The sequence below is a fragment of the Pseudopodoces humilis genome, chromosome 4 (assembly GCF_049639895.1).
Source record: "Pseudopodoces humilis isolate 2021_Gansu_Grassland_sample_001 chromosome 4, ASM4963989v1, whole genome shotgun sequence".
Lineage (NCBI taxonomy): Eukaryota > Metazoa > Chordata > Aves > Passeriformes > Paridae > Pseudopodoces > Pseudopodoces humilis.
The window spans coordinates 1,020,744-1,030,752 of NC_142203.1; the positions used below are offsets into that span (position 1 = coordinate 1,020,744).

General features: G+C 48.8%; 1 protein-coding gene across 2 annotated transcripts in view; it reads right to left on the reverse strand.

The window, feature by feature from the left end:
* Window positions 1-6,648, reverse strand: part of SSBP2 (single stranded DNA binding protein 2) — a 136,535-nt gene extending 129,887 nt beyond the window's left edge. For both annotated transcript variants that reach the window (XM_005529454.3, XM_005529451.3), the window contains exon 1: window positions 6,515-6,648. In XM_005529454.3, the coding sequence (XP_005529511.1) occupies window positions 6,515-6,573 (59 nt within the window). In that variant the 5' untranslated portion in view covers window positions 6,574-6,648. The remainder of the gene's footprint in view (window positions 1-6,514) is intronic.
* Between the last annotated feature and the right edge of the window lie 3,361 nt (window positions 6,649-10,009).

Consider the following 10,009-nt stretch of genomic DNA (forward strand, 5'->3'; position numbering starts at 1 on the left):
GCAACACAGGTGGAAGGCTCTGTAGACGTAGCTCCTGAACACTGACGGAGAAAAAATGTCATCTGGTTTTGCCCAAAGGAGCCTTAGCAGAAAATTCTTAAAAACAAGGTGTTTTGAGCCATTGCTCAGACCACACGAGGCTGTGCAGGGCAGCGACCCTTCCATGAAGGGTCTCTGCTCAATCAGCCACCTCAAACCACAGAACCACACATTTGTGAGTCTCCTTCCCTAAGAACAGCAGCCGTGGAGAGGCCCTGCTGCAGGTGAGTCTGCAGCTCTCCACCCTGGATAACTGTGAGTGCATCTTCCAGTCTGAAGTGTATTCACAAGAGAGATAGCAGTTTCACAAAAACACTACATTTCTTCAAGTTCCTTTGGCATCTCCTCCTGTGGCAAGAGAGACAGTGGAAGCTGTCTATATGCATTTCTGGTGTATGTGATACTCCAAAAAAGAAAAAAAAATAAAAATTCAGGGCTGCATAGCTCAAACTGGGCACCCAATAACCAATAAACATTTTTGTCTTTTACTTTTCTGCATCTTAGTTCCACTTCCAAACTGGCTGTCGGTCAGGAGTGGCTTGATGCCTATTTTTAGAGGTGAGGCTCAGACACTGTGGAGCTGGGCACCAAAAAAACAACACAATCTTCCTGTAGGAACAGCCGTATTATGAAACAGCAAGGCAGCCATAAGGCACAAACCGCAAGACAGCAAAATAGCAAATTATCAAATAGCTGCTCATTACCAAAACAATGCTCTTCCCTGCACAATAAAAACCCCAGAGCTTTTTTTTTTTTCTAAAAGGAAAAAAAAAAAAAAAAACCAAACCAAAAAACAGTGAACATGCAAATGAGGGCAAAGTGAGAAATATGTTCAGTGTATATCTGCATTTTCCAAGTTAGGAGAACATTTCTGGGAATGCAAGTACAGCACCCAGACACTGCAGAGACACACTGTTCCAGCTGCTTCTGAATGGCAAATCCTAGCCTTCCCTCCCGGGGCTCTGACATCCCAGAGACACAGCTCCAAGACTGCCACACACCCCTCAGTCAGCTGCCATCTATCTCATAGGTGTGGGTCGGTTTTACAGTGGAGACAACAAATTTTACACCCCTGCTCTCTCAAGTCCTTCCTGGCAGCAAAGGAATGGTTATTTCCCAGCACCTGGAGGGACAGAATGTTCCTCCTAACTCGACAAAAGCCTCCCACTTCCTGACCTGCCTCCTGGCTGTCCTGGCTCGGTGCCCTCTCACCAGGTCTGTGTCCCTGGTCCAGATGCTGCATGCTCCTCCCAGACCCCCAATTCCAGGGCCGGTTCTCTTATGGAGCAATTCTCTGCCTCCCCTCTCCAGACTAGCCATTTCCATCCCGTTTCCTCCAAGCTCCCTGTTGTCCCTGTGTCCTGGCACCTCACAGCTGCAGGCTCCAGCTGCTCACATCTCCACTTTCCTTCCCACCCAGCCCCAATTTTCCTCCCCTCTGATCCCAGGATCTGCTGCCTCCCAGCGAAGATGAAATATTCAGCGATTACAGTCAGTAAGCCCTAAGCATATGCAAATGGATCTTTCTGAAAAGCCTTGTATCCTGGCTAAATTCAGATGCTTTGTCATGCAAATGGCAGAAAGACACATCTCTGGAATCAAATCTGTCATCCTTTTCTTTTTCAACCAGATTTCAAGTGTTTCTAACAAGAGGGGTATCATTGGTCCTCCACGGCAAAAGTTGAGAAAACTTTTAGAACATTGGAAAACACATATTGCCTCCGCCCAATTTTCAAATCGGGCCACATTTCAGCCAAACTTGTACACACAAAAATGGTTAAATAAATCAGCACAAGGCTTAAATATCGCACTGTAATTTTTCCACCCAAACAGTGGAAGTCTGGCAAAGCTACTAAAATCTTGGCTGCTTTAATACCTGTGACAGGATCATACGCCTGTAATTTAAGCAGAATGAATTTCTTCTGTGTACCTGTTTAATCGGAATGGCAGCACATACATTACCTGAAACGTTTTCAAGTGCTCCTAAGGCACCTGTGCAGAGTAAGGGAGCACCTGAAGCACATGCCAATAATATATTCTGATAAATAGCTTCTATTTCCAGAGCCCTTCCCTCTGCAGAGTTTATTATAAGGTATATTCTTCTGAAACACCTCATGTTCACAGACTCCATGAGCAGCACTATTGCAACTTTTACAAGTTACACCTGATTAATAAATGTCAAGCCCAAACTTTCTAAAACAGGCAGGATTAAACTAACGGATTTGTCTTGAAAAGGAGGGGAGGAAAAAAACATTAATTTATCTTTTACCACCAGGAACTTCAAAAACTAGCTGGCCATTTCCCAGGGAGGAGTAGCAAACTCATCACTGAAGCCAGTTAATTTTTTATCTGAATCTTATTTTTATGTACCTTACGAACATTGCGGTGGAAAAACGTGACTTAACTGTGTAAATTCATGCAATGCAATCTTTTCAAATCTGAGGGAAAAAACAAAACATGAAAAAAGAAACCAAAAGAACTCCACTCATACAAAGAAACTGAACATACAAACAGCCGACCTCTCAAAACACACCTGAAAAGAAACAATATTTTGATAAGGCATCCTTTTATAACAAATTAAGTCACAGTCTCTAGTCATCCACTTAGCTTTTAACCTAAATATGAGTGTCTGCCAAGCCCCAAGAAGGTTAAGGGCTTCTTGGGAAGAGGACTAGTTTGGAAGACCACTGGAATATGAAGAAAGCTGAATTCAAAACATACATTCCCACCAGAATTTAGTTTTCCTTGTATGTTTTTTTTAGAACTGCTTTTCTACAGCATATATATTTTCAACTTGAAGCATTATTTATATATAAACAGATAGTTGCACTTGCAAATGGAATTTGTGTGCTCTGGTCCCTTTTTTTTTTTTGTTTTTCTCAAAGATTAAAAGTTTACAGAGTTTCACCATTCAGTGAAGTGCTGGCAGGTCCAAGATCCTAATCTGAAATAGTCCTGTTTTAAGGAATAAGGAGGGGGGGAAAGATTGTTCACAGTTGCTTCGAAGAGATAACAACGGAGGACGCATGGATACTTTCTAGTCTTTTTTTCCTTTGACAATGTAGTCAGGTCTGAGGTGGTAGCAGCACAGCAGTGTGGTGAAGAGCTACTGTATAATATATTATTATATGTATATTATTATACAGTACTGTATAATATACAACTTTTCCATCCTTGAGCAATTGGGATGGACAGAGCCCAAAATTAAGGCACAGCTGTTCCAGAGTGAGAGGAAGGCGCACAAAGACTCTTGTGATTTTCGTCTCCTCACCTTCCTCACGGCTCACAGGCATCGTGTGCCCTCACCTCCAGTGTCTCACCCAGTTGTTGTGCTGCGCTGCATCTCTCTGGCACAAAATTCGGTATTGTTGCCCCCAAATTCAACCACCCACACCTCACGCATGTTGTGAAGCTAAGTAACACAGGCGGTTTACCCCAGAGGTCAAGCAGAAAGGACAAAGAGAGGGACCACAAAACAAATGCCATCTTGGAACTGAAAATTTGCCAAGGGCTATTACAAATGGCAGGCAGAATTTGTTCGTTTTTATAGTAATTACATAACCTCAAAGGACACAAACACTGAATGCAGCACACAGCAAGACACCGTGCTACAAGACACACTTGGCACTAGGTTAGCTCTGTGAAATATATCACAACAAATATCACAAACAGCAGCTGAACAACACACATCTTTTCCACACTTGGTAAATAAGCTTTTCACACCCTGGTCCTCTCACAGGCACACATCCTCAAGGGAACAGAGACACGGTCCACATAATCAGGCCATTAAAAACTGAGGGAGTGTAATTTTTTTTTTTTTTTTTTTAAATTATTTCCTCAATTATTAGAAGTGTATTTTGGAGATTGGTTATTGGCTACGTATTTCAGGCACTTAAAATCTTGAGGAGACACGCCAGCATTCAGTTGAATATTCTGTTCTAAAAACTTTGATATTAAACATAATTACAATCCCACTCTTCCTGATTAAATAAGTACTTATTGTATCAGTCAAACATATGTATTTTTCTCTGTGGTTTCCAAAATAGCACAATCTCAAGCAGCAGTCAGAGCTATATTTTTGTAGAGATATGTAATTGGACGGTCGCTTCTTTCAGAGCGGGACACAGACTCATGCATTACCTTGGGACAAGCATTGCATGGCTGTGTAACAATGTCCTAAGAGGAAAAAACAAATTCAATCACAGTTTTTTGGATGTCAGGAAGAAAGCATATGGAAATGGCAAGGATGTGATCTGATCAGAAAGAAGAAATTTTAACAGATTAAATACCAAAAAAACTTGAACGTAGACTATACCTAATGGTATTCTACATCATAAAGCGAGTCTCGAAGCTCTTTTATTTTATTTTTTCTTTTTTTTCCCCACTGGAGGAAGGAGGAGGGGGGAGAAAGAGGATGCTTCTAACTCCCAGCTGAGTTCAATTGTAAGTAGATGCGGTCACGAAGTTTCTGAGCTGTCAGGTCCACGATCTAAAGACAAACCATTTCGGTGTTTTGCATAAAATAATTTACACGTGAGGAGCCCACATCTCCAGCTGTTAGCTCCAAGTGGGAGACAACGTGTATTTAAATCGAACAGCACCATCTAGCAGGTCCTCACAACTTTACTTAGGAGGGCAGTTGCTACTTGGCAGTAAGTCAGCAGGGCAAGCTTGCCCAGAAAATTATTAAGCGTTTTCAGAGCGGACGAAATATTAGGTGTTTCACAGCACCTTTATGAACCCCGAAGAAAAATAAGCTACAGTAAAAGAACACGGCTGAAAACCATTTAAAGTTTCAGCTCCGCGACCAGAGCACTTGTCTGTGCGGCTTGTAGTGGGTAGCTTTGGCAAGGCAGAATTAAAACAACATGATCTTCATCTGAGCTGACGCACAGCAGCCCTATGGATTTGTTTTTAGTCCCACTGTGAGATCCCACTGTGCCCTTCAGTGATTTACCGAGTGTATTGACAAACACCAGCAACCGTGTAGCACGAGGAAATGGTTTAATTCCCTAATTTCGCTAAGACAAATAAACAGTGCTTCCACTAGGCGGTTAAGCAATTATTTTTAAAATTATCCCTCCACTGGAACTAAGAAGCGCCACTAGTTGATCAGATTTCAGAGCCCAAGTTGTGTCTCCCGCTCCATCTCGGCAATTAACGCTTCCCGTCAGGGCTGCCTCCGTCTCCCTCCACTTTCCCGTGGCAAAGTTAGGTGTGAAATTGTCAAACGCCTTGAATTCCCCCTACCACCTCCCTCTCCTGTAGAAACGGAGATGCCTGGCCTGCTGCTGTTGCAGGGAAGCGTGCATGCCAGCCTCTGGAATTAGGAAGTCTTTAAAAAAAATTAAAAAAAAACAAAACAAACAAACAACAAAAAACCCCACAAAAAAAAAAAAAAACAACGAACAAAAAAACCCCGAACAAAACCACAAATAAAAACGCACGAAAAGAACTGACCCAAGATTTTAAAAAAAAAAAAATATTAAAGAATGAAAAAAAACCAAATAAAACCATCAAACCCCAAATTCCTAAACACACACACACCACACACACAAAGGAAAAACACCCCAAAAAAACACCGAAAAAATCCGAAAACTTTTAGGTGAAGGTTCAAGACAAGCTGCCTGAAGGGAAACTCCTCGGCCGTGCCCGGAGCGCAGATCCCGGTGCTGAACCCGCGCTGGAGCGATGCGATTTTTGCAAGGGAGATGTGCGAACCTGGTCTGTGGACGGAGCTCTCCGGACACCCTCAGCAGCCTTACCCCAACCTTCCCACCTCCGCTACTCTTCGTCCCCCTCCTCCTCCTCGCACGGGCTTTTCCTCCCCCTCCAGCCCCGCCGTGCCAAACCGGCCTCGGTCACGCCAAGTCAGGACAACTTGAGGAGACGCCGTCGGTTCCCCAAATCCCGGGTTTCGCTCCCCGCTTCCCCGGCGGTGCGCGGCTTGCGGGCACCCCCAGCCCTCCCCGTCGGGCAGCGGGCAGGAGGACGCCGGAGCGCGGCTCGGCCGGGCGGCTCGTGCGCAATCAGAAATAAAGAAATTAACAAGAGACCGGCATGAGTTTGGGCAGGCGGCGGGAGCCCGGGCGGGGGGGCGCGGTGCCCGCTCCCCTTTGTGCGGCGGGGCGGCCGCCGAGCCCCCCGAGAGCGAACAATGGGGGGCCGCGGCAAAAGTTGCGAGGCGGCGAGTTGGGACGCGTCCGCGGCGCCCTGCCCGGGCTCTTTGTTAGCGGAGGGGCCCCGGCACCTTGCGCCGCCGGGCTGCCAGGCGGGCACGGCCGGGCAGCGTCCCGGGCGGGCCGTGGGGACACCACCGCCGCCCCCCCCGCAGCCCGGTCGGCGCGTCCCGGCGCGGGGGCTGCTCGGAGCCGGAGCGGGCGAGCCGGCGGTGCCGCGGGCCGGGGGGGGGGGGCGCCGCAAAGTTTGTGAGGGGGCCGCGCGCGCGGGGCCGGCGGGGCGGGCGGGCACTCACTTCTCGCGGGCCTGGCTGTCGGACGGGACGCTGCTGTTGCTCTTGCCTTTGCCGTACATGCCTGCGGAGAAGCTCCCGACTGTCACGCACCTGTCAACCCATCACCGCCTCCCCGGGACCGGCCCCGTCGCCACGGTGACGGGCGCCACACGCGCCCGCCATTGGCCGGGCCCGCCCCCGGCGCGGTGATGGACGGGGCGCGCATCCGGCCGGGCGCGGCCCCGCCCCCCCCCGCGCGAGGGGGAATTAGAAACGGTTCGAGAAGGATTTTAAACAACCGGCTGTTCCCGGCGCCCGCCGCGCCCCCCGCCGCCGCGCCGCCGAGCGCGCCGGAGAGACGCAAACTGCGGACCGGACTCGCGGAGCCGCGGCACTGGCCCGGCCGCGCCGGAGCGGGCGCAGCGCCGGCCCGCCGGAGCCCGCCGGAGGACGCGCCGCTCCCGCAGCCGGGCCCCGTAGCCGGCCCCGAGCGCACCCACGGGGGGCTCTTCACACCTCTCACCCCCAGGGGAACGGACATCCCCCCAGCCGCGGCGGAGAGCGAGAGCCGGGACCGGGATGGTGGTGGGGAGGAAACATTTCCTGAAGCAGAGCAGCGTGCCTTAGAGTAGCTAATTTTTTTTTTTTTAAATTAAATTAAAAAACTAAAATAAAAATAAAAAAACACCCACGGTCTGAATAAAATTCAAGGAAATGTGTTGGGTTTTTTTATTATTATTTTTTTTAGTTACACGGCAATAATTGCGTGCTCCGCAGAGAGGGGAGAGACAGAGAGCAGCCACTGGGGCCATTTGTTACATGATTTCTCTTTTTTTTTAAGTCCCCGGAGCTCTGGAATTTTTAATTTTTCCCCTCTTCCTCCTCAACCACAGTCCCGAATTTTGCAGATATTGACGCCTGCCTGTGTTTAAACTACGGCTAACCTTGTTAACCCACTCCCCTGTATGACCCGTGGGAGGAGGGCTTTCAGTATTTTGATGTTTTAAGTGCTTAATGCCAAGCCCTTTTTTTTTTTTTTTTTTTTTTTGTCAAATGCACCCAACATCTATGTCCCCGTGGTGTTGGCAGGCAAATGTCGGGAACAAGCAGGGCCACGAAAAGCCCGAGCAAAATTCGGGCAGGGAAGTTGTGCCAGGCGTAGACCACCAGCATCTGTTTATCATTGTTGGAGCTGCAAGGGGAAAAAAACATCCTCTGGATTCTGAGCTGCCGGAGCGAAGGGAATGGTTGGTGAGGTGAAACTGGGGAGGGGAGGATTAGGAGAGTATTAATGAGCGGCTGGAACAAATTAGCGAGGGAGTAGCAGAGACAACAGGAAGGAGTGCGAGAGGCTGGAGGATCCGAGGTGCTTGTGGCAGTTCCCTGCCCGGCGTGGGATGTGTGTGCTCTAGGAACCCGCCGCAATAATTCATCAAATTAAAGCACACGGCAACAAAAGCCGTTCTGTGACAAAGTTGGCTGTCTTGGGCTTTCACCCCATGATATGATTTTTTTAAAAAATAATTATTTAATTTTTTTTTATTAACAGCGACAGAGTGTGCTTGGAGTGGATTTAGGGAAAGAAGTAAATCAGGCTGACATCATTCGCCCTGGTTGGGACCGAGGCTCCTGCTCCCGAGTTACACCCAGGAAACCAGAGGAAGAGGGTTATGGTGTGAGGAGAAAGTGGGAAAGGGGAAAAAGAGGGAGGAAGGAGTGAGTGGAAGGGAAGGAGAAGCCGGCAGAGGGAATGAAGGATGAGGAAGCCAAGGATGCGAAAACGAGGACGCAAAGTAAAAGCGCAGTGCGCGGTGAATTTGGGGGCTAAAAGGGGGATGAGACCAGGGAGAGAACTGAGAAAACACCGCAGGGAGGACCAAAGGGACACGTTTTGCCCGCGTTGGGGCACAGTGATCCTCACACTCGTCGTGCCCCGGAGCTGAGGTGGCGGCCTGGGCTGGTGGCACTCGGGGCGAGCACGGACAGCAGGACACAGGGGCACAGACACAGAGCCAGAACACAGAACAAAGGAGGGCTCGGGCTGTGGGTGAAGAAGAAGGTTGCTGAGGAAAGGAAAGGAAAGGAGTGAGCGCGGACATCCTTGGTCAGTCTGGGATTTGGGTACCGATCACTCAGAGCAGAACTTGGACCCGAATGTTTCCTTGCCCTTGGGGAAGGGCCGGGCTCGCCCATCAGACACGAGTGACTCCTCTCCAAGGCTCCGCTCTGCCCCCGTGGCGTCAGCAGGGCTTTCACACGGAACTGATAGCGGTGGCGAAATCCTTCCCGGGCAGGACAATCCTCCAAACTTCTCGTTTTGTTCGCCTCAGTGGTTTTGGTTGATTTGTTTGTGGTTTAAGGGTGGGGGGGTATTTCCAGGAGGCGGCTGTGTCAGTGTTGCGTCAGGGCTGTAAGGGGAGAATTTTCCTTCTTGAGAAGAACAATGTCGAGGTGTTTCCTAAAGATGTGATGGTCAGATAGCTGTAATGTCCTTTGGATAGGCATCCCAGGACGGGACTTTCGCAGCTAAAAATGCTTTGTTCCCGTTTTTCACGTGATTTATTTGCATCCCTGTGGTTTATTTTGGCCTGAAGGACCGCCAAACGGGTTGTGTGCTCGCAAATCGAATTGTGATTTGGGGCAGAGCAGGATGAACGTGGGGAGGGAGGGGAAGGGCCCTGGGACACCAGCAGGACGGCCCCGGTAAATGTAAAATGTTACGTGTTGAAACTCATTCTCTTCACAGGCCTGCCTCCCAAGCCACCATTAACATTCAGGTGATGACTTTGTAATTTTGCTTGGAGATCCTTGGGTGGAAATTGCAGAAACGGCGCTAACCCTTATTTATCCCATTTTGTGTGAAAAGCGGAGCACAGAGGGGAGCGAGGACGCTGCGGGGAATGCCACCCCCGCCTTGGGAGGAACCAACAAAACCCGATGGCAAAAGCTACCTTAGAAAGGAGGTAAATCCAGGCTGAAAACCACCCGAGCCGTGTGCCCAAGTTGGGCGCCTCAGAAATTCTTGCTCTGGAGGTGATGCACGTCCAAGCCCCGCGCACCCCTGCCCTTGCTCCAGTCATTCCGAGCACAAACACCGCTCTCAGCAGGAGCAGTGGCATCTCAGGAGGCCAGCGCTGTAATTAATGAGATTTGAGGCGCAAACACTGAGGCAGAATTCGAGTTGCCAATATCAGAAATGAAGATCCAGCCTTTGTTACAAAAGGGGATGAGGGGTGGCAGTACTTTAAAGCTTCTCAGTCCGACACTGGAAAGGAATTCACAATGTATTTTTAGAGTGTTATAAAAATCTCTTACATAATGCTGATTAATTCTTCGGTTTTAGGGAAGAGCACTGAGCTTTGTGTATGAGTGTTGACCAGCTAAGCCACTGAAAAGGGCTGGTTTGGGCTGGATTTGGGGGTTTTTTTCCCCCCTTAACTTTTTCTTCTATAGGGAAAGCTGCAATTATTCAATTATTACAGGATTTTGCTTTTGTTTGGGCGTGTATGAATATTA